Source organism: Panthera leo, chromosome A3, assembly GCF_018350215.1.
Source record: "Panthera leo isolate Ple1 chromosome A3, P.leo_Ple1_pat1.1, whole genome shotgun sequence".
In the NCBI taxonomy this organism is placed as follows: domain Eukaryota; kingdom Metazoa; phylum Chordata; class Mammalia; order Carnivora; family Felidae; genus Panthera; species Panthera leo.
Genome location: NC_056681.1, coordinates 26,497,623 through 26,525,298, shown reverse-complemented (window position 1 = coordinate 26,525,298; position 27,676 = coordinate 26,497,623). Strand labels below are relative to the sequence as shown.

At 48.1% G+C, this 27,676-nt stretch overlaps 1 protein-coding gene across 1 annotated transcript; it reads left to right on the top strand.

The window, feature by feature from the left end:
* The first annotated feature begins 645 nt into the window (after positions 1-645).
* POFUT1 (protein O-fucosyltransferase 1) lies at positions 646-27,577 on the top strand. Its single transcript, XM_042931291.1, has 7 exons — positions 646-854; positions 2,507-2,628; positions 6,702-6,884; positions 8,267-8,379; positions 19,129-19,321; positions 21,140-21,382; positions 24,190-27,577. Exons 1-7 carry the CDS (start codon positions 722-724, stop codon positions 24,376-24,378), a joined length of 1,176 nt encoding a protein of 391 aa, XP_042787225.1. The 5' UTR covers positions 646-721; the 3' UTR covers positions 24,379-27,577.
* The last annotated feature ends 99 nt before the right edge of the window (positions 27,578-27,676 follow it).

The window sequence follows — 27,676 nt, the reverse complement described above, 5'->3', positions numbered from 1 at the left end:
GGGGTTATGTGGGTCCGAGTAGGCGTGTCTGAGGGGAGGGAGCAGGTGCAGCTTATCTGCGTCCCCCAGACCCGGGTCCCTAGTAAGGTCAGCAGCGCGTTATCTGGGTCTCCAGGGAGCCTGGGGGTCAAGAGTAGGGGACCCTCAGGGCTCTGCGTCTCCAGGTCTCGGTAGGGAGGGAGCTAGTGGGGTTTCTTCCGGTCCCCCAACCCAGGTATCGGTTCCAGGGAGAGATTTCGTCACCCTGGGGCCTATCTGGGCCCGAACTGGCGTGGAGGGGGCCCCCGGTCGGGGGTGTAGGCGACCGCGCCGTGGGGCCCGAGAGGAGAGGCGCCGCCGCTCCGGGTGTCGGGCGCGCGGGCGCAGCGAGACGGCCTCCCGCCCCGCTCCCCGCCGTCCCCCGGGGCCCTCGCCGGCACTCACCGCGCTCGGGGCCCCGCGCCGCGGGCCGGGCCGCGCTCGGGCTCCGCCAGGCCCGCTCAGGCCCCGGTAGTGGCGGCGGTCGGGCCATTGTGCGGTGCATTGTGGGAGCCGCGCGAGCGGGCGCTCGGGCCGTGGAGGGGGCGGTGCCGCGGGCTCTCTATGGTCCCGCCCGCCCGCCGGCTAGAGAGGCCGGGGCGGCGCGCGGGCGGCGCGCGATGACCGCCGGGAGCGGGGCGGACGCTCGCGCCCCTCCTCTCCCCGCCTGTGCGCTACCCCGCGCTCGGGCTCCGGAGCCGTCATGGGCGCCGCCGCGTGGGCACCGTCGCCCCTGCTGCTGCGTGTGTCTCTCCTGATTCTGATTCTGCCGCTCCCGGGGCTGCTCGCGGGCTCCTGGGACCCGGCCGGTTACCTGCTCTACTGCCCATGCATGGGTAAGGCCTCCCGAGCCCTCTGCTCAAATAGGGAAACTGAGGCCCAGAGAGGAGAAGGCCCTCTTCTGAGGCACTCAGAGATACCTTGACATGTCCAGGACAGAAACCCAGCGCAGGGCATGGCCTGCTCCTCGCCTCCCTGCCCCAGTTGCAGTGGCCCTGAGGGACCTCTGTGTCCAGCCTTACAATGTGGCAGATGAGGAAACTGAAGCCGGAAGAGGTGATGTGTCTTGTGCAAGGTCTAAGCCATCCCAGAGTTCAGTAAATGGAGTTTGCTGGGGCAGGACTTGATATGACTGACTCAACGTTGGCTCTGGACGATTTTTTCACCAACCAATAGTATTTATAGGACCCTTACTCTGTGTCCAGCCCTGTTTTCTGCTCTGGGGATACAGCAGTGATAAGCTAGAAAACGCCGTGCCCCTGTAGAACCTTCATTTTAGCGGGGGAAAGACAGACAATAAAAGATACACATAAAAAATAAGTAACTATGTGGAGTATCATAGAAGAGGATGAACACCGTGGGAAAATAAAATAGAGAAGAGCAAGGGGGAATCTAAAAGCTGGCTGAAGGGTGCAGTTTAAATGGGGTGGTGGATCGTCATCGTAGAAGTCATTTCTTTTTCAGACCCTGCAGATCTTGATGATTTGGCTCTCTGCGCATCATTACCACCACTCCCTTCTCCCCAGGTCCTCCAGCTGCAGCCACTCTTTATTCCCTCTCTGTTTTTCACACGTAATCAGGTCCTGAAGCCTGTGCTATTCCCTCTGCCTGGAACACCTTCCCCTTCACTCTGCCAGATCAACTCCTTCCCATTCTTAGGTCGCATCTTAAATGTCACCAGAAAGGGCTTCGCTGACCTCAATGCAAATAATCTCCACTTTATTGTCTATCAATCACCAAACTTTTCCTGTCTTGAAATCATCAGAATGTGTCACTGTATACTTGTTTACATGTTTAATGTCTCTGTAGCTGGACTGTGATTGCCTCGAAGGCAGAGACCTTATCCTTCTTGCTCAATCCCATATTCCAGTACCAAGCAGAGAGCCTGGCACATTGTGGCGTCTCTCTATTTGTGGAATGAATGAATGGATGTCATGCTAGGGACAAGGAAAAGAATCAGATAGGGTCCTCACCCCAGGCCCCCAAGGTATTTACAGGCTGAAGACACAGCCAGTACAAAGGCCAGGAAGTGAGAAAGGACATTTGAGGAAAAGTGAAGAACCGGAAATAACTCCAGTCTGAGGTGGGAGGCAGAGGAGGGGATTCAGGATAGCAGAGGATTGGTGAAAGGATTCCAGTGAATGAGGCACTGGAGTTGCCCCTTTCACGCACAAGTGAGTGGAGATAGAGGTGGAAAGGCAATCCTGGATGAGAGAACCCCAGGAGCAAAGGCATGGGGTGAGGATGGAAAGTGTAGAGCATGTTTGGGAACACCAAGGCACCTGGAAGGTCTGAGGCAGAGGGGTAGGACCTAAGGGCCTTGATTGTCAGACCCAGGAGTCCACACCTGGATCCTATGCTGCCAGCTCCCCTGGCTCTCCTTGGTGTCCCGGTCCTCCTCACCCCTGGCTCTGCGTCCTTTCTGGACCCTGCATGCCCCATGCCCTCCATGCCCCAGGCCTCACCTCAACCACCATATACCATCCAGGGCGCTTCGGGAACCAGGCCGATCACTTCTTGGGCTCCCTGGCTTTTGCAAAGCTGTTGAACCGCACCTTGGCTGTACCCCCTTGGATTGAGTACCAGCATCACAAGCCTCCCTTCACCAATGTGAGTACCTCCCACTGACCTTAGCCCTTGTCCATCTTACCCCAATCCTGCTTACCTCCTCCTGACCCCAAGTCCTTCTCTGGGCTTTACCTCCCACTCCTCTGAGCCTGCCCTGCTCCCCACCCAGAACTGTCTTCCCTGGCTACCTGGCTAACACTTATCCAGTGCCTTCGGTCTGCCAGGCACTGTCCTGAGCACTGCAGGAGGACTAGCTCTTTTCTCCCTCGTTACATGCCTATGAGGAAACAGGTTCCCAGAGGTTAGGTAACTTGCCCAAAGTCACACGGCTTATAAGTAGTGTAGAGCTGGAACTCAAGCTCATGTCCGTCTGACTCCAGAGCCTGTGATAGGAACTTAAAGCTCCATTTCCACCCCTGATTGGTCCCACCCTCTGGGCATCCCATTAGTCAAAGGGTGATGGATGCTAGTGTCAGTCTGAAGGAGAAACTGAGGCACAGGTTAGTTAATAATGTGTCCAAGGCCATAAACCCAGGCAGTCTGGCTCCAGAGCTGCCTCACCCCATCACAGTGATACTCAACACCCTCTAATTCCTTGCTTTTTATTTGTGTCTTCCACTGATCCTGTGTCTGTCTTTGTTCACACTGTGTCCCCCAGAGGCCTGGCAGTAGGAATTGAATTAATCTGATGAACTGACTTTAAAAGTTTTTAATAAACTTTAAAAAACGATATTTAGTATGTATAAAACACTGTATTTCATTCTTACAGCTTTTTCTCTGCGTAGGTTTTATTTATTTTTATTTTTTTCTTCTGCATGCCTATATTTAGAGAGGTTTTTATCAGAAGTTAAAAGCCAGAGTACCTGAGATCATAGTTTGGCTTTGCCACTTTCTGGCTGTGTAGACTGGACAGAGTACTTACTTGATCTCTTTGTGCTCAGTTTCCTCATCCTTTAAAGAGGCTGATAGTAATTGTGGCCACCTCCCATAATGAGTGAGTGATTGTAGCATGCCTTGAACATTGTATGCCTCTCTCTTAGAATCAACTAAGTTCATAGGGGCGCCTGGGTGGCTCAGTCAGTTAAGCGTCCAACTTCGGCTCAGGTCATTCATGATCGCGCAGTTTGTGAGTTCGAGTCCCGCGTCGGGCTCTGCACTGACAGCTGAAAACCTGGAGCCTGCTTCAGATTCTGTGTCTCCCTTTCTCTCTGCCCCTCCCCCGCTTGTGTTCTGTCTCTCAAAAATGAATAAATGTAAAAAAAATTAAAAAAGAATCAACTAAGTTCATCAACGCAAAGTGTTTAGGACATAGGAAGTCCTCAGTAACTGGGAGCCACTGATGTGCTGATTTTTTGCACTCAGTGTTATAGTTTAGACATTGTCTGTTCATCTCACTCTGGCTTGTTTTCTTTCTCTGTCTTTGTCTTCTCAGCCAAAAATCTTTCCGAGTCTCTACTTCTTGCTTTTTTTGGGTTACTCAACCCGTCCAATTACTCTCCTCTTCCCCACTGGGGCTGTTCTCACAGAGGTCACCAGGGACCTCAGAATTGCCAAATCTATGTGTCATTTCTCAGTCTTTCCCTCAGCTATTCTCCTGGTGACACCTGGTCCTGTGAGCCTTTCTCCTTCCTGAATATCCCTACTCTCCTGTCTTCTAAGACACAGCCTATTCCTGCTTTAGCCCTGACCTCTCAGCATTTTCCTCTTTGTGTTGTATTGGAGGCTTTTCTCTCTCCACTCACTGTTTAAATATTAGTGTGTCTCCTCCTCCTGTTTGGGTATTAGCTCTGTGACCTCAGTTGAGTTATCTGGATTCTGTCTGCCTGGGTTTCTTCATAAGTACATTGGAGATAGTTATATTCCTACCTCTTAGAATTAGATGAGCAAGTCCATGAAATGTGATGAGCATACTAAGTCAGCACTCAATAAATATTAGTTGCTGTTATTAACATCATTTGATTTGTTGTAAATTTCTGTTAAATCTTGTGGCTTTCACTGTTTTCCACGTACCTCCCAACTTACCTGAGGCCCAGATCCTCCTCTGATCACAAGCCTGTGTTTCTAATTCCTAAGCCCTTGAGTCTATTTGGATGTCCCACAGATACCTCAAATTCACAAAGCCAGCACTGAACTTGGCATCTTTCCCTGACAAACCTGTGTCACCTCCTATATTCCAAGCCTTAGTTTATGTTACCTCCATTCACCTGGATACCATGCCAGGAATCTAGAAGTCATCCTGAATACCTCCTTCTACCCGCTGCTTCATCTTCCTTTACCTCTCCTAACCTGTCCATGCCTTCCATCTTCACCTGGACTTATGCTCAAAAATGTATGTTGAATGAGTACTTGAACAAATAAAGGGATCGTTGCAGTAGCCTCCTGATTCCTCTTCCTTCTCTAATCTTACCATCTATATGTTCTCTCCTCTGCCACTAGAGTGATCTAAGAGGCAAATCTCCTATTATTTCTGTTTAAAATCCTTCAGCAAGACCTAGTTGCTAATGGTTAAGTGCCCCAAAGTCTGTTGGAATGCCAATGGCTTGTGAAGGAAGGGTGCAGTGGTTAAATCAGCTTGGGAAGTTATATTCTCAATACCCCAGCCTCCCAAACTGGAGATTCAAACTACGTATTACCATACTGCAAAGTCCTGTAGTAAAGAAATCAGCTTAACACAGTGTTTCCCAGGTCTGTGTAACTCTGGAGCCTTTTGATTGCAGAACTCTTTATTCTCCTGAACTAGTGGAACATGCTTGGGAACCCTGAGCTATAGGGTAAAGTCTACATTTTTATTCCATGGTGTTCTAAAAAACTTTTTTAAATCCAGAAAAATACAGAGGTTAATACAGTCACCATCCATGTACTTACCACTAGAAGTGATCGTTGTTAACATTTTCTTCTTTGCTTCATGTTTCTTTTTTTTTTTTAATAAAAGAAATAAAGTATTATTACAGATGAAGTTGTTAAAAGATAAAGCCTCACGTGGCTCCGGAGGCTAGTCCCGCTCCCCTCCCAGTCCCAGAGGCAACCACTGTCATGGATATAGTGTCTTCAGTGTGACTCCTTCCAAGGTCTTTCTTGTACTTCTGCTGCGGCACTGAGCATCCTTACACCCATCTCCTGGTGCAAAGTGGGAGAGCTTCTCTAGGGAAAATACATAGAGGTGCAAGGAGCATTTTAAATTCTAGTAGATGCTGCAAAATTGCATTCTAAAGTGGTTGTTCCAAAACGTATACTTTGACTACCAGCCAGGTACAGCAGTCCCTGTTTCCCCACATCCTTTCCAAAAACTAAAGTTAAGTTTTTAGGTCCTGGGTGGCTCAGTCAGTTGAGCGTCTGACTATTGATTTCGGTTCAGGTTTCACGGTTCAGAATATTGAGCCCCATGTTGGGCTCTGAGCTGATAACATGGAGCCTTCTGGGAATTCTCTCTCTCTCAAATAAATAAACGTGAAAAAAATTTTTTAATAAAGCTTTTTAAAAATGTTTATTTATTTATTTTTGAGAGAGAGAGAGCACAAGCTGGGGAGGGGCAAAGAGAGAGGGAGACACAGAATCCAAAGCAGGCTCTAGGCTCTGAGCAAATTATTGTATTTGCCCAGAGCCCCACACGGGGCTCAAACTCACAAACCGTGAGACCTGAGCTGAAGTCGGATGGTTAACCAACTTAGCCACTCAGGAGCCCCTAAAGTTAAGCTTTTAAATCTTTGCTGGTCTAATGAGTGAGAAGTGCTCTCGTAATTGCAATTTGTTTTTTTCTAATTACTAGTGAGTTTGTATATCTTTTGAGTGTATTGGCTATTTGGGTTTTCTTTGCTGTGTAAGTTGTTCACTCCTCTCCTTTGCTCACATTTTCTCTTACAGCCTATGTCTTTTTTCATCTAGATCAGCAAGCACTTTTGAACACAAGGGGTGTTACTATTTCTTTGTTAGTTTGCAGATAAATTCTCCCAGCCTGTTTCCGTTCTAAGTTTGGTGTCCTTTCCTAAAAGTTTTTCATTGGCTCACAGTCTGAGTTATCTGGGTCTTGGATGCATGCTTTTATTAAATGTCTTTCAAAGAGCCACTAGGATACTGAAGAGGGACCTCTGCCTCTCCTTTTCCACCTTTTCCTGTAGCTCCATGTGTCTTACCAGAAGTACTTCAAGCTGGAGCCCCTCCAGGCCTACCATCGGGTCATCAGCCTGGAGGACTTTATGGAGAAGCTGGCACCCACTCATTGGCCCCCTGAGAGGCGAGTGGCATACTGCTTTGAGGTGGCAGCCCAGCGAAGCCCTGATAAGAAGACGTGCCCCATGAAGGTGGGTCTGGGGGACCCTTTATGCCTGTTCCATGTCCTCTAGGCCCCTGAGACGCTGTGATGGCAATATGTGGGGGATGGCACTAGAAGGGCTTAGAGTAGAAAGATGGAGATTTAAGTCCCATTTGTGACATTTGTCAGCAGTGTCACTTTGGGCAGAGTACCTTGATTCCCTTGAGACTTTATTTTACCAGCAAAATAAAGACACCAATCCCTGCTCTGTCTCACTCATAAATGTCATGAGGGTCAGGTGTAAGAGTGCTTGTAAACTGTGAAGTGCCACATCAGTAATAATAACTAATACCCATATGGCACTTACTACGTGCCAGGTACCATGCTTAGAGCTTTACACATGTTAACCCAGTTACTCCTCAAACTGCTCCACTAGGGAAGTACTATTAATATCCCCATTTTATAGATGGGACATGAGCGTAACACAAAGAGGTTTGGTATTTTCCCCAGGGTTACATTAGCAAATAAGTGGTGGAGCTGGGATTCAACCCCAGGTGATTTGGCTCCATTGTCCACCCTCTTAACTTGTATACTTGCCTGCCTTTCAGTGGGTAAATAAGAAGCTGTCATATTTTATCAGGAGAAATTTATAATTTTCTGGCACTTTGGGAATAAGACAATCCCCAGTATGTCTGTAGGTGCTTATGCTAAAGTCTGGGGAGGGTGGTTGGAGGAGCCACAAAACTTGAGAAAGGAAGACTTGGCTTACAGCCCCAGCACTGGCCTCACCTTGGGCAAGTGTTTTACCCTGTCTGGACCCTGCAAGTATTTCCATCTTGAAAATACAGGCATTGAGGGGCACCCGGGTGGCTCAGTCAGTTGAGCTTGATTTCAGCTCAGGACATGATCTCACACATGGTTCATGAGAGTGAGCCCCATATCTGGCTGTGCTCTGACAGCCTGGAGGCTGCTTGGGATTCTCTCTCCCTTTCTTTCTGCGCCACCTTCTCTCTTCCTCTCTCTTAAAATAATTTTAAAAAGCATTTAAAAAGAAAAGAAGAAGGGCGTTGTATTAGCTGGTCTTAAAAGTCTCTGGAAGCTCTAGTCCAAGATCCAAGGCCCAAATCCAAGGTTCACTCCCTCCCCACTTACCCCACCAATGCTGCAGCTTCAGTGGGATATGGCACGTAAAGGAGGAAAGAGTCCTTTAGACACTGGTGAACATTTCCTGCTGAAAACCAGATTGGAGGCCCAGCTGCTCTCCTCAGGTCTCCAGCCCAGGCTTTACAAAGTGGCATTCCTATTGGGCCATCCCATGAGGTGTTTCAACCTGTGTCCAGTCCACCAGAGTTCCCCCACCCACAATTCCTTGGCCCCATCCCCAAAGGGCTTTCCCTCCTCAGTAAGCCTTTGATCACTCTCTTTCTGCAGGAAGGAAATCCCTTTGGTCCATTTTGGGATCAGTTTCATGTGAGTTTCAACAAGTCCGAGCTTTTTGCAGGCATTTCCTTCAGCGCCTCCTACAAAGACCAGTGGATCCAGAGGTACTTGGAGGGGGCAGTGTTGCTGGGTTTAAGGGAGGGGCCTGGGGCCCATGAGCATTCAGCACCTTCCTGACCCTCTTCCCCTCCACCACACCCTGATGTATGAGACCAAAGGTGCAGCCGTTCTATCTGTTGAACTTGGGATCCTGTGTGATCTGTTCCCATCTCAACGCCTGACACGGTGGGACGTTGACCTGCCACAAGGTTGAGCAAGAGTTTATCGGCCGATAAAGGATGTCATAAAAAGATTATTATGCAGTCACATGGGTCCCGATTTCCTCCTCTAGGCGTGAGAATCATTCCCCTCTTAACCTTCCTCCTCACAAGGTGAAAATTGGAAGCAGCGTCTAGAGAAAAGCAGCTTCAGGTGCAGACTGAGAGATGATGTCATCCAGATAATAATTGGATGTGCTTTATTAATTGTGCTACAGTAGGCCCTATTAAAAAAAAAGTAGGTTAGCAGGGCACAGGCACAGGCTGTGAAATATTTATAGAGCGTCTGTCATGTATGAGACATAGTGCTCAAAAGCCAGAGGTGATATATAAAAATGAAGAAGACCCAGCCTCAGCCCTCAGGGAGCCACAGGCTGGTTACAATGATGATAACTATCAGAGTGCGCTTGCCTTGATGCTAGAGCATGGCAGGAATGAACGTGGGCTTGAAAGTCAGACAGGTTGGGAGCTGTGAGGGACATAGGAATTCACACAGGGTCACAGCACTTGGCATTCAGTAGACCAAGGACAGACTGATGTAGAGAAAGGAGTCACGCTCATGGTAAGTCAGACCTGGGCTCTGATTCACCCCTGCCTCTTTCTCAGGCGACCCTGAGCAGCCTCTCCAGCTGTCTGGCCTGAATGGAAGGAGCACTATGGTATCTGCTTCCTAGAGCTTAGAAGGCATGGCACATAGTAGGGGGCCAACCAATGTTAGCTGTTACTGTTGTTATTCACATGCTTTATTTCATACAAGCCTTTGAGAAACTTCATGAGGTGGGTGTTATGATCAATTTCCATTTGACAGGTAAGGAAACAGCTCAGTGAGGTAAAATAACTTGCCCAGGGTAACTGAGCTGGTGAGAGGGCAGCTGCAGTCCAAATGTAATTCTTTAATAGATGAGAAAGCTGGGGTGCCGGGGTGGCTCAGTCGGTTAAGCGGCTAACTTCGGCTCAGGTCATGATCTCACGGTCCATGAGTTCGAGCCCCGCGTCGGGCTCTGTGCTGACAGCTCAGAGCCTGGAGCCTGTTTCAGATTCTGTGTCTCCCTCTCTCTGACCCTCCCCTGTTCATGCTCTGTCTCTTCCTGTCTCAAAAATAAATAAAAAACGTTAAAAAAAATTAAAAAAAAAATAGATGAGAAAGCTACTGTTTATTTAGTGCCTACTGTGTACCGAACACTGTTCCAAGTTTTCCTTTCACTACCTAAGTCTTCTAAGGTTACTTACTCGATACTTCCACAAGTCTGTATGACAGGCATTATTGTCTTCTGTGCTTTACACTTAAGGAGATTGAAGCAGAGAGGAGTGAAATCATGTGTCCAAGGTCACACAGCTTGAAGTGGCAAAGCTAGGATTTGAACCCAGGCAGTCTAATTCCAGAGCACCCGTTCTTAATCACTATGGAGAAAACAGCTGTGCCTGGAACAGGTGCCAATTCCCATTTGGGACTTCCGAGCTAATTAAGGAGCTACTGAGGACACTTGGTCATGGCAGGTTCCACTCCTCCCTCATGGTTGGTCTAGGACATTCCCATTTGATCACCTACTTGGTTCTTCCTGTTCAGTTCTGAGTGACCTGGAGCTATTGCCAAAAGGTAGATCTGCCCTCCAAGGGTGGAGATTTTTCTCCTATTGACAAAGTGCCAGGAAAAAAATATGTGACACCAGCTCCAAAAGTAGTTCCAAAAGCAAATTCCAGAAAACCAGAAATATCACACAAGCCTGGTTGGAAGAGAAGGTACAGTGCTGCATGGATGCATCAGTCAGGGAGTGTTGCTAAAACACTTGCTCAGTGCCTCACCATCTTGTTTGAGTTCACTGAGTTGTAGGAATTGCATGATGGCTTGGGAAAGCTTGGGCTTTACAGCCAGACTCCCTCCCCTCCCCTCCCCTCCCCTCCCCTCCCCTCCCCTCCCCTCCCCTCCCCTCCCCTCCCCTCCCCTCCCCCTTATTTAAGAAGCACCTGCTGGGTGTCACGTACTGGTCTGGACACTGGGGATACTGGCAAGAATAAGACAGATAAGGTCCCTGCCCTGATGGAGCTGAGTCTAATGGGAGAGACAGTGAATAAGCCTTTACAGAAGATAATTCCAGAAAACAAAGTACTATGAAAGACACAAACAGATGTTGTGTGTGAGACCTTGTCTCAGTCAGCTCAGGCTGCTATAACAAAATAGCACAGACTAGGGGTTTAAACAGCAGGTGTTTATTTCTCGTGGTTCTGGAGGCTGGGAAGTCTGAGACAGGATGCCAGTATTGGGTTCTTGCATTAGGTTCTGGTGATCTCCCTGGCTTACTGCCTTTCTGCTGTGTCCTCACATGTTACAGTGAGAACAGGCTCACTTATAAGGCGCTAATCTCATTATGGGGGCTCTACCCTTGTGACCTCAACTAAACTTAATTGCTTCCCAAATGCCCTACTTCCTAATATTATCACCTTGAGGGTTGGGACCTCAACAATGGATTTGGGGGGACACAAGCATTCAGTCCATGAGAGACCTGAAGAAAAAGACCCATCCGTGGAAAAAGCTGGAGGGAAAGGTAGTTCTTCATGGTGGGGACACGGAGAGCAGAGGCTTTGAGGCAGGAACAAGCTTAGTATGATCAAGGGACAGACAGAAGACCAGTGTGGCTGGTGTGGAGTGAGTGAGGAGGAGAATGGGAGACTGTACCGTTGTCTTTTGCTGCATAATAAACCATTCCAAAACTTAGTGGCTCAACAGCAGTGTATTATTATTTTCCCAGAGTTCTGTGGGTTGACTGGATTCAGCAAGGCAGTTCTTGTGTTCTTTGATTTTCCATGTTCTTTATAGAATCCCAACTGTACAAAGTTTCAATTCATGTTAAACATCAAATTTCTTGGTGTAAGTATCCTTTAGAATACCCACCACAGATTTGGTGGGAGATTTTTTTAAATTTTTTTAATAAAGAAGAAAATTAAATTTACTCCTAATCCACCACCCTGTCAAAAAACACTCTTTGCATTTTGATGTATGTACTTCCATTCTCCAGTGCTTTTTTTAAATGTCTTTTTAATTTTTATTTTTGAGAGAGAGAGAGAGAGAGAGAGAGAGGGAGAGCACGTTGCATGAGCGGGGGAGGGGCAGAGAGAGAGAGGGAGACCGAGAATCCCAAGCAGGCTCCGCGCTGTCAGCACAGAGCTCGAACTCATGAACCAAAGATCATGACCTGAGCCAAAGTCGGATGCTTAACCGACTGAACCCCCCAGGCACCCCTCCAGATACTTTTATACAAATCTACTTACCTATACAGATTAACTTAAAACGAAATTACTGCATATAGTTTGTAATTGAGTATTGTTTATCATTTCTCAAGAGTAATTAATATCAGTATTTACTAGGTTAGTAAATATTGCTGGCAGGATTAGTTCTAAACATAAAAATGGGAGATTTCAAAAAATGGTTAGCATGGTGTATATATGTGTATTTGTGCCACTGGAGTGTGTGTGTTATTTATTCATTTACCATTGTAACCACTTTTTTAAGTGTACAATTCAGTAGCATAAGCACAGTGAATTGTGTGACCACCACCACCATCCATCTCCAGAACTTTCTCATCACCCCAGACAGAACCTCTGTATCCATTAAACACTACTCCCCATTCTTCCACACCTCTGCCCATCCCTCTATTCAATTTTTCTGTCTTTGAATTTGCCTGTTCTAGGTCTCGTATAAGTGGAATTATATGATATTTGTCTTTTCATGCCTGGCTTATATCACTTGGTATAAGGTCTTCGAGTCTCGTCTGCGCTGTAGTATATATAAAAATTTTAGTCCTTTTAAGGCTAAATAGTTCATTGTATGTACAGACCACATTTTGCTTATCCATTCATCTATTGATGGACACTTGGGTTAGCTGGGCATGTCTTGCTTTTTGGTCAGCTTTCAGCTGGGGCTGGAGTCTGAAAGCTCAGCTGGACTGCGCGTCCACAAGGGCTCACTCATGGCTAGCAAGCAGGTAATACTGGCTGTCACCTGGGAGCTCGACTGGGGTAGTGGATTGGTGTGAGTACACTTGACCTCTCCATGTGACTTGGACTTGTGACAGCATATCAGCCAGGTTGCTGAGGATGCATCCAAGGGAATGAGTGTTCCAAGAGGTGGGAAGTAGAAGCTGCTGGCCCCCAAAGCCTGGGCCTGGTGACCGGGACAGTGTCACTTCTGCTCCATGCTGTTGGGAGGAGACCTAGAGCCCACCCAGTGAAAGGCGATTTGAAGAATTGATCTGCCACACACAAGGAGATTGGAGAAGCGGGCAGGGGTCAGACTGTGCTGGGCTTTGTAGGCCCTGCTGATGCGGTCTGATAAGAAGCCTGAGTGCTTTGTAGGGGTGAGCTGGCGAGTATACATATTTTAAACATTTTCTAAAATAGCGGACACTTGCTCGCTGTAGAAAGTTGTCCTCTGGGCCCGCGGGTATGAGTATAGGGAGAACAGCGTTGGAAAAGGTCAGGCTCTTCCCTGGCTTACTGTATGAGTAGGCAGATTGCTTCCCTTCTCTGGCCAGTGTTCTAACTGTAAAATGAAGGAGGGGAGCAAGATCAGTGGCTTCCATACTGTTCCTCAGAATTCTTAAGAAGTGCCTGTAGTCCCACGAGGCTGGCAGTGCAGAGCCTGCTTGGATGGGCTCTGGTCCCCTCCCCCACTGCCTTTAACCAGTAATTCTCTTGTGTAACAACTGACAGTTTGGATGGCCACAGATCTAAGTGTATCAGGCATAATTTAAGCTACATGTTACAGAAAATCCCAAATAACAGCAGATTAACAAGATAGAAATATATTCTTTCTTTTTTAATGTTTTATTTATTTTTTATTTTTTTAATGTTTATTTTTGAGAGAGAGGGAGAGAGGGAGAGGGCAAGCAGGGGAGGGCAAAGAGAGGGCAGGGGAACAGAGAATCCAAAGCAAGCTCTGTGCTGACAGCAGAGAGCCCAAGGTGGGACTCAAACTTATGAAGCATGAGATCATGACCTGAGCTGAAGTCGGAAGCTGAACCGACTGAGCCACCCAGGCACCCCAGAAATGTATTGTTTTCTTAAGTAAGAGAAGCACTAGGGTATGCAACCCATGGCTGGAAGGCAGCTCCCGTCTCTGCCCAGCCATCCCAGTACTGACTTTTATCCTCAGTGTCCCCTCACAGGGCTGTTGAAGCTCCAGCCATTACATCCTTGCCCCAGGCAGCTGGAAGGAAAAAAGGGCAGAAGGGGGCCACAGCCTCACCTTTTTAAGGAACCTTTCTAGAAGTCCCATACAACCCTTCTTGAATCTCATTGGCTAGTTCTTAGACACATGGCCTATACCTAGCTGCAAGAAGGACAGAAATCTTATTTGGGGCTCCCATATGTCCAGCTAAAAATCGGGTTCTAGGAGAAGGGATAAGAGGTATTTCTTCCCCACTAGGTGATTTCTGAGAATCCTTCTAGCTCTGCTGCTTCTGAGTCTGAATCCCCTGGTGGAGGTTTAATTCAACAGACATTTATTGCACGTCTGCTGTTGGAAGACTGTGGCCCATCATGCTGAACCATTCTCATGGCATGAAGGTAACCAGTATTTGGAGCTCTTAGGAAATTCTATCACCATCACCACCATCGTCGGTATATTGCGTGAAACCCACTGCAACTTTTTAGAAATTCGACTTTATGTTTTAGAGATTTGGCCACATTGATTGTGTTAGCTTCTCTTGAAATTTTCCATTTTGCACGAATAAACACAACAGCTGTGGTGGGCACGCCCCTTTCTTCACACCCAACGCAAACACCTCCCAGCTCTCCAAGACCAGTTGCCACTCCCAAGCCACAGCTCCTACAGGAGGGCTCCCTGTCCCACTTCTCCTCTGCTGCCTTCTGCACACTGATGTGCTCGACAGCCGTCTTCCCTGCTCTCACGTCAGCCCTTATTCTTCCAGGCTGCAGCCTTCCTGAGAGGCCCTAAAGAGGTGACATGTAATTGGCAGGTCGGAGACTTGAAGGATGAGGAGCCAGCCAGGCAAAGAGCGGGAGAGAAAGATAGTCCTTCAAGATAGGAACATTAAGAGCAAGGCCCTGCCTTGTGCGGGGCGTCCCTGCATCCTCTGTACTCAGCATGGTGTTCATCCACTGTCCCACAGATGTATCTGGGCACATAAGTGGATGCTGTGCATACAGAAACCCTGGCTTGGTGGGGGAATCTCAGTAGAGTAGGGTGGGGGTTGGGGGGGGGGGAGAAGAACCCCAGACGTTTACTGCACCCAGCAACAAGAGCATATGCCTTGTTCAACTGGACAGTGACCAGGCTAAGGGCCTGATCTAGGGCACTCGGGCATATGGAGGTAGTCAATCTTTCTTTCCAAACAAGATCCCTAACGCTCCCTTGCTTTCCAAACAACACTTTCCTCTCTCATTGGGAGTAAATAAACACATCATTCTCGGCCTCTTGGTGCTTTGACTGGTCAGGGCTGATGTCCCAGTGGTGCAACCATGTGCCAGTCCAGTTCTAAGGAGAGGGGAGGGACATTCCAAATCTAGAAATCACGAAGGGTCAACTGCAGGTTCTCTCCAAGAGGGCAGAGTGAGCACAGATCCTGATTTATCCTAGTGTTCTAGCCTCCCTGGGAGATCACAAACTCTGGCTTTCCTTTTAAAATCTTTTGAGGTGACATCTAAAAGGAGTTTGGCTGAGGGCCTGGCAGTGGTAGGTGTTCAGCTCATACTCACTTCTTTTTCCTCTGACCCCTGACAGCCTGGCCTGGTCTTTCTGGTAAGACCCTTGAATTCTTCCCATCCACTCATTCATTCATTCTGAAGGTATTGATTGTACCCCCTGTGTTAGGGGTTGGTGATCAGAAACAAGACCCAGACCTGGCCTTTGAGGGGCTCGTTGATGGCCCTGGGGGACTGAGAGAGAGGTGCATAGTTAACACAGGTTCTGGGGACACCTTGGTGGCTCATTTGGTTAAGCATCTGGCTCTTGGTTTTGACTCAGGTCATGATCTCACGGTTTGTGAGTGAAACCCCGCGTCAGGCTCCATGCTGACAACTCATCATGTGCTTGGGATTCTCTCTCTCCCTCTCTCTTTGCCCCTCCCCAGCTCGCTTGCTCGTGCTCTCTCTCTCAAAATAAACTTAAAAAAAAAAAAAAAAAGGACAAGCCCTACATCAAGCCATCAGTGCAGAGCCCACTTCAGATCCTCTGACCCCCTCTCTTTCTGTCCCTCCCCCACTCACACACACTTGCTCTCTCTCTCTCTCTCTCTCTCTCTCTCTGTCTCTCTTTCCCTCAAAAATACACACACACACACACACACACACACACACACACACACACAAAACCCACACAGGTTCTGGAGCAGACTGCCCAGACTCAAATCCCAGCTTCACCAATTCCTAGCTGTGTGACCTTGGGCCTGTTACTTAACCTTTCTGTGCCTCAATTTCCTCATCTGTAAAAAGAATAACGATAGTGCTTACTTCACAGGGCTCTTGTGAGAATCAAATGAGTTCATACACGTAAAACAATTAGAACATTGCCTGTTGCATAATAAGGCTCGATAAATGATTCACATGCACATATGTATAAAATTATTATTATAACAAAGAGCCAGGATGTCAGCAAACACTTGATTGTTGCTTTCTTGGCATAGGCCCTGGACCAGAGTGTGTGGGACTCACGGTGAGCATGACTGCCCAGGCTCCTACCCTCGTGGGCTGACGTGAGAGCAGGGAAGACGGCTGTCGAGCACATCAGTGTGCAGAAGGCAGCAGAGCAGTGGGACAGGGAGCCCTCCTGTAGGAGCTGAGGCTTGGGAGTGGCGACTGGTCTTGGAGGGTTGGGAGGTGTTTGCAGAACGAGGTGTTTGGGTTGGGTGTGAAGAAAGGGGCGTGCCCACCACAGCTTTTGTGTTTATTCGTGCAAAATGGAAAATTTCAAGAGAAGCTACACGATCAACGTGGCCAAATCTCTAAAACATAAAGTCGAATTTCTAAAAAGTTGTGGTGGGTTTCGCGCAATATGACAATAATGATGGCAATAGAATTTCCTAAGAGCTTTGTATATGCCGAGTATTGTTCTAAATGCTTTGCTTATATTAATCCATTTAATCTGCTCAAGAGCACTGTGACTTAGGAGCTATTATTAACCCTATTATACAGATAAGGGAACTGATGTACAGAATGGTTAAGTCACTTGCCTAAGTTAGTAGGTGGCATAGTCAACATTAGAACAAGGCTGTCTGGCTCGGCAGCCTGTGCCTTTACGATTACACTGTGTAAAAAGCACACAAAATAATACCTTTTTGTACAAATAGTAAAAGTGTAGTCATGCACAAAACCACAATATCTTCTGGGAAGAGGAAGTAAAGGAGGGAAAGAGATGACAGGAGAGACCTTTTATTTTGGTCTTTCTTTTTTAAAAAAAACCTGAAACAGAGCAAAGTATTAACATCTGCTAATTTGGGTGGTGGGTATGTGGGTTGTAAAATTATTCTCTGTATTTTCCTGTATGCTTTGAAATACCTAATTTTTCATTGAGACTTTTATGGAGGTAAATATAGAGTCACACATCGTAAGAAATAATACAAAGACAAGAAAACAACAACAAAAAGAAAGACCGCAAAGAGGTCCCAGATCCCGTCCACCCAGTTTCCCCCAAAGCTGGCGTTTTGCAAAACTGTAGTGTGTCACAGCCAGGATGATGACATTGACACAGCCCACCCACTGTATCCGGATTTTCCTAGTTTTACTTGTACTCGCTTCCGTATGTTCATGTTTGTAGGTTTGTGCGTATGTTTAGGTCTATTCAATTTTACACAAATTTTACACATAGGTAGGTTTGTGTGTCCACCATCACAGTCAGAACACCTGAACGATTCTAACTTCCCAAGGATTCTCTGTGGTCAGTTTATAACCGCATCCGTGTCCCTAAACACGCACGCACGCACGCACGCCCACATGTGCACGCACACCCTGGCCCCTAGCAACCACTAATCTCTTCTCCACTTCTGTTCTCTATTTTGTCATTTCAAAATGTTATGTAAATGCAGTCACACAGTATGTAAGATTGAGGGCTTGGCTTTTCTCACGCTGCATAATTGCCTTGAGATCCATCCCAAATTGTTGCCTGTCTCAGTGGTTTGTTCCTTGATATCTCCGGGTCGTATCTCATGGTGGGATATCCCACAGTTTATTTAACCTTTCACTTGTTGGATGTTCGGGTTGTTTCCAGTTTGGGGCTAATAGGAGTAAAGCTGCTGTGAACATTCATGTACTGGTCCGTGTGTGAATATAGGTTTTCGTTTCTTCGGGATAAATGCCCAAGAATACAATTGCTGGGGGATATGGTAATTCACGTCTGTCTGTCTGTTTATTTGTTTAATGTTTATTTATTTTTGAGACAGAAACAGAACATGAGTGGGGGAGGGGCAGAGACAGAGGGAGACCCAGAATGCGAAGCAGACTCCAGGCTCCGAGCTGTCAGCACAGAGCCCCACGCGGGGCCCGAACCCACAAACCGTGAGATCATGACCTGAGCCGAAGTTGGCCGCTCAACCAACTGAGCCACCCAGGCACCCCGCATGTCTGGTTTTATAAGAAACTGCCAGACTGTTTTCCAGAGTGGCTGTGCCTATTTCATAATTTTAAGAAAAGGTTTTTGGCTGACAGAGGAAAGGCAGTCCAGGTCGAGGCAAGAAACATACAGAGATCTGGAACCAGAAAGTGCATTCAGGCTTGTGGAACCAGCAGGATGTGTCGTGTTGCTAGGACAGACTCTGGGGTTAGCTGAAGAGGGAAAACAGGTTTGCTCTTCATTCAGTCAACAGACACTTACTGGGCTCTTCCATGTGCCAGACACTGTCCAGCACACGGAAGCACCGCCTTCAGAAGCCTGTGTCTAGCAGAGAAGACAAGGTGAAATAATTACAAGGTCCATAGTTGACAAGGGTGAAGGAGAACCTTCGGGAGGGTGTGACGAGGGCATCTGCAGACATCAGGTGCTTTCCATGAAGGTAGGGACGTGCCTGTCTCGTTCTCCCCCTGGGCCCTAGCACATAGTAGGCAGTCAGCAAATATGTGTGAAATGTTGAGCGGATGCTCTCACGCAGTGTACCCACTCCCTGTGAGCTTGTCCTGTCCACGGCCCTCTGTAAGCAGCTGTGTGTCCCAGTCCCGCCGTGTGGGTAAAAGGGCAGAGGCGAGGCCCAGACACCCCACCCCGCAGTGAATTACCACACCACAGATTGGAAGCCAGCGTGACATACAAAAGGTTGGAATGTTCTACTGTAAATTTTTAATTGTTAAACAAGCAAAGAGGGTTGTAAATTCCGTGCGACGGGACAGTATTACATATTGTGCCTGTTGTCGCCGCCACGGTTTCTTATCAGCCCGTTGGGGTTTCACAGCCTCTCGTGCTTCTTGCATGTTAGAGGGGCCCCTCCGCAGGGTCTCTGGGGCATGGTGCGACACCATCCTCTTTCCTGTGGAGGTGGCGGCCAGCTCTGTGCGTCCTCCATCTGACTTCCCCTCATTCCGTCTCATGTCTAGATTTTCTCCAAAGGAACATCCAGTGCTCGCCCTCCCAGGGGCTCCGGCCCAGTTTCCCGTCCTGGAGGAGCACAGGCCACTCCAAAAGTACGTGGTATGGTCGGACGAGATGGTGAAGACGGCAGAGGCCCACATCCGCGCCCATCTCATCCGGCCCTACGTGGGCATTCACCTGCGCATTGGCTCTGACTGGGTAATTTCTCCCTTCCTCCCATGGCTGGCTTGACGTGTCCCTTACTAGGGCCCATGCCTGTGGGCGTTGAACACTGAACCCACTGCACCGAGTCCCAGCCAGGGCAAAGAGGTCTCATTCAGCCAAGTCTGTGGTACTGTATTCCATGATCCTGCCATAGACACATCAGAAATGTGGCTCCAGAGTGCTTACTTGCCAACCCTCATTTTGACAATTGCCATTTTTGTCCTTACTTTTCAGATGGAAAAAGAAACATCAAGGTAGACTCCAAGTCAGGCAGTAAGCCAGAGAGAGACCCGCAGCTCAGGAGTCCTCTGGTCCAGCTCAGCGTTTAGCCAGTAGACTCTGTTGAAAAACAAGCTCTGGAGATTGGGTGGGGCCCCCAAGAAATGAAGATGTCATCCTCCAAATTCGGAGGCTGCTTAAATATGCAGAAACCTCATCAGATTATCTTCTGTGTGGAAATAACAGAGCAACGTAGACAGTCTCCTTAATTTACACAAGAAGATATATGTGTGTATGTATATTAGAAATGCTCATTGTGGAAGACTTGAAAAATACTGACGAGTATAGAAATTAGATCAAAATTCACTCAGAGTCCATTGAGGAAGTACAGGTGACCCTTGAACAACTTGGGTTTGAACTGCGCAGGGGCGCTGAAATGTTGATTTTGTACAGTGCAGTGCTGTACCTGTGTTTTCCTTACGACTTTCTTGGTAACTTTTTCTTGTTTCTAGCTTCCTTTGTTATAATACAGTACGCGGTATGTATAACATACAAAATATGTGTTCATTGACTATGTTATCAGTAAGGCTTTTGGTCTACAATAGACCATTAGTAGTTATGTTTTGGGGAAGTCAAAAATTATATGCAGGTTTTTGACAAAAATTATAAGCACGGGGTCAGGGATAGTGTCCCTAACCCCTGTGTTGTTCAAGGGTCAACTGTAGTCACACGCGTATGCCCTTGACTCCCTTCCCGCCCTCCTTCCACAAAGAAAAGGAGCCAGGCTCGGAGTATCTTGGCCCAAAATATCTTGTGAATGGTTTCAGCCAAACCTTTAAGAAACAGTTTCTGTCCATATGTGCTTAGAACATAAAAAGATATAAGATGCCATTTTTTATAAAGCTAGCATAGCACTAAAGCAAACTCAGATAAGGTCAATTCAGAAGAGTAGATAGTGCCCATTGTCACAAACACAGATGCCCAAATTCTAAGTAGAATATTAGCAAGTAAACTCCAATAACATATTAAAGAGCATATAACACAAGTAAACTTCATCCCAGGAATGTAATTCACCGTATTAGCACCCAAAGAGGAAAAATCACATAATCATCTCAATAGAGGCCAAGAAAGTATTTGATGAAAGTCGACACTCATTCATGATTTAAAAAAAAAGAAAAGCAAGGAAAAGAAAAACTTCTTAACTAACCGGGAAAGAAGGGACCCACCTTAACTTGATAAAGGCTATCTCTCCGAAACCCACAGCAAACATGTACTTCATGGGAGCTATCAGAAGTGTTCCCACTGAAGTCAGAAATCAGATAAGGCTGCCCATTATCACCACCACGGCTCAGAATTCTACTGGAGTTCCCAGATAATATAGTAGAACTAAGAAAAAAATATTTTGTAAAAAGCCAGTACGCCACTACACGGCAGTAACCGCTGTTACTGTTTTGATGCGTTTCCCTCTTCCCTCGGTGCTTTTTTAAAAAACACAATGCAGCTTCTGTACAGCCTTTCTCCACTTAGTGGCTCCTGCCCCTGGGGTCCCGGGCCGTTTGCAGCCTTTAACCCTGTCCCCCTTGAACACTGCAGAAAAACGCCTGCGCCATGCTGAAGGACGGAACCGCAGGCTCCCACTTCATGGCCTCCCCGCAGTGTGTGGGCTACAGCCGCAGCACGGCGGCCCCTCTCACCGTGACCATGTGCCTCCCTGACCTGAAGGAGATCAGACGGGCCGTGAAGCTCTGGGTGGAAGCGCTGAACGCCCGGTCGGTCTACATTGCCACGGATTCTGAGAGTTATGTGCCCGAGATCCAAGAACTCTTCAAAGGGAAGGTGTGTGTGGGCCCGGTGGGGGTGCGGCGGGAAGGGAATCAAAGAAAGCTCCAGGGTGGCCCCACGGCTCCCTCTACGTGCTTTATGTCCTTCTGACACTTAGGCATTTCCGCTCCGGTTCCTATCCTTCCTTCAAACCCTGGCCCAAACACCTTGGCCCATTCTCTCCAGTTTCCCCTGCATTCTTGTAGCTAATGTGTCCCTACTGGAGCTGTCACAGTATTTTATCACAGCTGCTCTCGAGGCACTGTCTAGTCTGTGTGAGACTAGAAACACGTCCCACTTCTTCCCAAACGTTGTGGCTTCTTGAAGGCGGGATCAGAGGCTGACTCACCGTTCTGTTCCTCAGCTTGTAGAGGCCTTGCCGTCACCATTGTCTAGGTCAGTGCTTAACACAGTAGACACTCGGTGACTGTTGAATAAGGGCTTAAAGAGTGGGCCCTTGGGAGAAATCCAGTGTAACAGATTAAGAGCTGGACTCTGGAGCCAGAGAACTTGGGTGCTACCCATTGTGCAGTCTTGCACAAGTTACTTTAGTTCTCTGTACTTCTTTCGTTTTCTGTAAAATGGGACTGAGAGTAGTCCTGTTTCATAGGGTGATTGTGAAGATCAGATATGAAGAAAATAAAACCATTCCAGTGCAAAACAAGTGCTCAATAAAGTCAGCCATCACTGATAGTAGGAGTAGGTGGTTGATGAATAAAGGGAATGCTCTTTTGTACTTCGTAAATGCTTAAGGAAGTGGCGAATAGTAAATATTCAGTGTGTGACTAAAGAGTGGGATGTGCTTGGTGCTCTATCAGTGGAGGGTAGGTAAGAAATATCAATAAAGTGACTGAATTAATACCAAGAATTCAATAAGATTTTGTGGAATGAATGAAAGCCCTAAACACCTGCACAGACCTTAAAAAGTTTGCTTTCTAACAGTGGGAACCCTTGGCTTTATGTGAGGGGCTCCCTTCTCTCTTTTAGCCCAGACACCAGCAGGAAGCCCTGACTTGAAAAGAAGGTGCCAAGTCAGCGCATCCTGGCCTGCCTCCCTCCCACCCGCTTTTTAGAAGACCATCAGAGCTGGGAGACCTTGGGGCTCCTCCAACTCAGCCCCTGCATGTTATAGCTGAGGAAACCAAAGTCCCAAGAAGGGATTGAATTTACCCAGGAGGTCTCAAAGCTAATGATAGTGGGTATGACACGGAGCGGGTAAGTTTCAGGGCGTGGGTGGAATTATTCGGGGGATTTTGGCCATGATTATACTAGTATTATTTCTCTGCTACCATCCAAATAGCAAGATGATGATTTTTGTTAGATCAGAAATCTCTGTGTGACAGCAAAGCACTTTCAGCCCCAGCTCTGCCCACACCCCCACTTCTGTACTAAGTTGAAGCATTTGGAGAGTCCCTGGGAGTTTTTTCGTGAGTTTTTAGAGTTGATATATTTGTTACACGTTAAGTCTCTTGCCATTTTCTATTTCCGGTTCATGTGCCACTGTTGTCGTCCTTGCCTACTCCTCAACCCCTCTGTCCATGGGGTCAGAGCCCACCCTTGCTCCTCCGTTAGGCTGGGCCACTGCTGAGCTGAGGATGCTGATAAATAAGATGTAGTCTTGCCCTCCAAGACTCCCAGTCTAGACTCAGGAAAAGAGACTTTGCACAGAACTCTAATATATGCTGCAAGAGAGGTCCGGGAGCTTGAGGAGAGGCAGGGGCTCATTCATTCCTGTGTCCAGTCAACAGATATTTATTGAGACAGGCCCTAGCCAGCAGTGACAAGAAGACCACCACAGCCTGGCCCCATCAAGTGCAGGAGGCTGATCTTAATCAGAGTGAAAACTACAAGCTGAGATGTGTGCTCCAAAGTAAAGGAATGTGGTTCTGTGAGAGTATAGAGCAGAGGATCCTGGCCTAGACCAGGGTCTGCAGAGGTGAGACTGGAGCTGCAGAGTGGGGGTCAGGTAAGAAGCAGACAAAAAGATGAATGCCTCAAGCAGAGGGAGAGTGCATGCAAAGGTCCTGAGGCAGGAAGGGCCTGGTGGATAGTGGCTAGAGCTCAAGGGATGATGGGGGAAGGTATGAGAGGTGGAGAGGTGGCTTGGACAGGGCCTTGTAGGCCACATTCAAGATTTTTCATCTTCATCTGAAGAGAAGTAGGGCACAATTTAAGAGTGTTCAACTTGCAGTGGAGGGAGGGACAGAGAAAAAGTTTTTCCAGCTGCTCTGTGGTAAACACACAGAAGCAGTGAGGGGACCCACGAGGAAGTAAGAGATTGTGGTGGCTGGGCCCCTGGAGTGATGGTCCACCAAGAGAAGGGGTCACTTTTGGGGAGTATCTCGGGGACAAATTGAACAAGACTTTGGGGCTCAGAGGCATCTAGGCAGCAGAACAGGATGGGTGGAGCCCTATGTGATCAGATCACAGTTTGATGGGGAGAGCCACACCTGCTGGCCTAGGGCTTCATGAGAATGGTGGAACTCGAGCTGAGCCTTGAACTAGAATAGGAAAAAGACACTCCAGGCAGAGGGAACCACACCAGTGAAGGAACCACACTAGAGGGTGAATGATGCTGTATTTGGAGCTGAGGCTGGCAGTGGGGGAAGGGTGTGCCATGTGGGGGTGTGCTGAGACAGCATCTGGGCAACACTGCCAGCGGAATGCCCGACCCCATGTCTGAATCCTCTGTGCACCTCCTTTTGTGTCTGGCACTTCTGTGCAGGGGAAGAAAGCTGGGGGTATGGCTGCAGGCCTTGGCCAGACTGGCCACCTTTGCCTGCAGCCACCCTGGTGAAAACGTTCTGCCCTCCCTCCTGCAGGTGAAGGTGGTGAGCCTGAAGCCCGAAGTGGCCCAGATCGACCTGTACATCCTTGGCCAAGCTGACCACTTTATTGGCAACTGTGTCTCCTCCTTCACCGCCTTCGTGAAGCGGGAACGGGACCTCCAAGGGAGGCCGTCCTCTTTCTTTGGCATGGACAAGCCCCCTCAGCTGCGGGATGAGTTCTGATCCTGGCTGGAGCATGTCACCAGTCTAAGCTGGTCACACCTGCCAGGCCTGACAGCCAGCGGTGCTCCCAGGACCGATTCCCAAGGATGCAAGCTCTTCCCCCTCGCCAGAGACAGGAAAGCACCAGGGACTTCTGGAGGAGGAGGACTCCATCTCCCAGGGCACAGGGCTTTCAGGCTCCCGAGCCAGAGCGTCTCCAGTCCCTGTGTGCCTCTGCTGTTTCTCCTGGGGATTTCTCACACTGGCAAAGCAGTCTGACCTCCATCTTTTGGTCTGCCCTGCTCTGAGCAGCCTAGGGGGCTGAACTCTTCTCAGTATTTTTTTATATAAAGAGAGACAGAGGTTCTTATAGTTTTGATATGAGGTCATGACTACCCTAGAACTCTCCCTCATTTTTAAAAATCAGTGAAGTTCATTACCGTAGGTATCTAAAGTGACCTTGAATGAGGATGAGGCCAGGGGTGGAGCGGTTGTATTGACCCCTTTTCCAGCTGACCCCCAAAGTAGCCCTTAGACTGGGCCAGAGCCAACCCCACTGCCTGGCCAGAGCCATCATCTACCCCTCTTCCGAGCCCATTTCCATGCTCACTGGGGCATGAGCACTTGTCTCATTATAAACACTATGCAAGTAGAAGTTAGGAATCATGATGCTGTGCACTGCTCTGCTGCAGACACGGAGTGCTGCCCACACAGCACGTTCCAAGTAAGGAGCACCTGCCATCGAACGAGACCATCATGCTATTGCTCTCAGAGTCTCCTGGTGCTTGGTGACCTGCCACAAACCTGGCTCCATCGAGATCTTGGAGCGTATCACCAGGGACCAGCAGTGGATGGCCTGGCGGCATCCTTCCGAAGGCTGCCCTCTCCTCCTTCATCTGTGTCCTAAGGGGCCTGGTTGTAGAATTTTGCCATTAAGTTGCTATCCAAAACCTGTCCCCGCAGCCTCCTGCCTGTGGCTGGAGCTCTGAGGCCATATTCTCACAAGGGAGCGTTTGCTAAGCCTCTGACCAGGTAGGAGATACCCCTGACCCAGAAGCCATCAGATTCCCAATCTGCCCTTTCCTGTCCGATAAAATCTCTGCCAACCCCATGAGGCTTAAAGTATTACATTGTGCGGTTTTTTTTTTGTTGTTGTTGTTATTGTTGTTTGTGGGTTTTTTGTTGTTTTTTGTTTTTTGGGGTTTTTTTGACTTTCAGATGCTACAGTTGTGATAATCCATGACTCCTAAGATTCTGTGATGTTTTGGCCTTGTGGTTCTAAAATTCATGTCTAACACCTGCTGGTGTCTTCCCTGCCATGTGCCTTCCCTTGGCCTTCAATCCTGGGAAGGTGGAGGAGAGTCTAATGAGAGCTAAGCCCAGAGCTCTGTGCAGGGCTTCTCCCTTAAATTACCTTTGGGAAGAAACATTTTCTTTGTCAAGGCCAGAGGTTGCAGAGCAATAAGGATTTCAAACACCAAAGGTGGCCTTTGCTGCTTGGAGCTGCTGCCCGACTTGAAGCAGAGAAACTAGAGAAAGGGCTTGGGAAATGTGAGATGTTCTAAATCCTGGGTGGACCCTGAGAGATGGCTTGTCTGTTCAGACTTGCTCACAAGCTTCACTCACGGGTGCAGGGGCCTGTGCACGCCTGCCTCTGTGGGGTCGCTGGGGAGGGGCGGCTCACTTCTGGTTTTGTGTGCTGAATTTGTTCGCTGTTCACAGCCTCACACTAGGCACACGCTTTAGAGTCTGGGGCTCTGATGGGCCATCCAGATCACTTTGATTAGCATCGGCAGTGGTAACAACTCGTGTTTCTGGCGAGAAGATGCCAGCGTTGTAGTCAGATTCAGTTGTGTTCCACAGGCAGGCACTCTATTCCTCTTTGACCCAGTTGCCTCACCTATAAAAATGGTGATAAAAAACCGACGGGGTTGTTGAAAGCCTCAAATCAGATAAAGCATGTATAAGAGGACGTTGTAAACTAGAAAGAACCAAAGGCGCATATATGGCTGCTGATTAATTTGGTGGCCTGTTGTCGCACACCTACTCTGTGCCAACACTGTGCTTGTCAAGTGCTTTATGGGAATTTAGCCCCCACTCCAGCCCTGGGCGTAGGAACTGTTAATATCCTTCTCTTGCTGCACAGGGAAAAACTAACACTCAAAAAAATTCTCATAATTTTCTCGAGGCCACATAGCTGGTGGTGTTAAGCCAGGATCTGACCTCCCAAAGCAATTACCATTAGCCCCACACCCCCCCATTACTGCTGCCAGTTCACAGGATGTACTTTACGCAGTGGGGGGGGGGGTGGAGCGGGGTTCAGATGGGAGAATGATCAGCCACTTTAGTTCCCACTGGGCTCCTGCTATGGGTCTGTTACTGCCAGGAGGTTTTGGGGAAGGAGAAATCACCCAAAAACAAAGCCCACACGAGGCTTGTAGTTCTTTCGGTATTTATTCCCACATTCTTTCATTCGAGTCACCAACTATGTGCCAGGCTGTGTGTTAGGTACTAGAGATTCAGCAGAGAATCAGACATAAAGTCTGTTCTTAAGGTATTTGCATTGTAGTAAGTACACGACCCAATGAAGACATGTACTGGGGGAGGTACTGACCAACTGCTATGAAGAAAAATAAAGGGTCTGAGGTGTTCACAGAGGGAGCAGTGCTGTTCTGGATGAGGAGTTCAGGTAAAGCCTCTCCCAAGAGCTGCCAGAAAGAAGGAAGGGGCCACTCATTCAGATATCTGGAGGCAGCACATTCCAGGCAAAGGAAACAGCAGGTGCAAAGGTCCTGAAGCTGGAATGACTGAGTGAAGAGTGGCAAGGAGCTTGCATGTTTGGAATGGCAGGACTGAGGCAGGGAACGGAGCAGTAGATCAGAGCAGGCAAGGTCCTATATCCTGGAAGCCAGTGGTAAACTCCAAACTTTTATTTGGAGAGATGGGGAGCTTTTGCAGGGTTCTGAACAGAGAAGGATCAAGATCTGCTTATAGTTTGAGGGACCCTTCTAGCTGAATGTGGAATAAAGGTGGGAGGGTGGAAGCATGGAGACCAATGCAGGGCTGGTGCTGGGATACAAGCCAGGTGGTGGGGCTCAGGCAAGGACCATTGCATTGAAGGTGATGGGAAGTGGGCAGATACTGGATATATGAATTATTTTTAAATTTCAAGCTTTTTTATTTTTTTAAGGTTTTATTTTTAAGTCATCTCTACCCCCAATGCGGGGCTCAAACTTACAGCCCTGAGATCAAAAGTCACACACTCTACTGACTGAGCCAGCCAGGTGCCCCATTAAATTTCAATCTTTTTTAAAGATAG

Excerpts from the sequence above, each read along its gene's own strand:
- POFUT1 (XM_042931291.1), top strand. The coding sequence starts at position 722 with ATGGGCGCCGCCGCGTGGGCACCGTCGCCCCTGCTGCTGCGTGTGTCT. Across the intron at positions 855-2,506 it reads GCTCTACTGCCCATGCATGG|GGCGCTTCGGGAACCAGGCC; the intron begins GTAAGGCCTCCC and ends TATACCATCCAG. Across the intron at positions 2,629-6,701 it reads ACAAGCCTCCCTTCACCAAT|CTCCATGTGTCTTACCAGAA; the intron begins GTGAGTACCTCC and ends CTTTTCCTGTAG.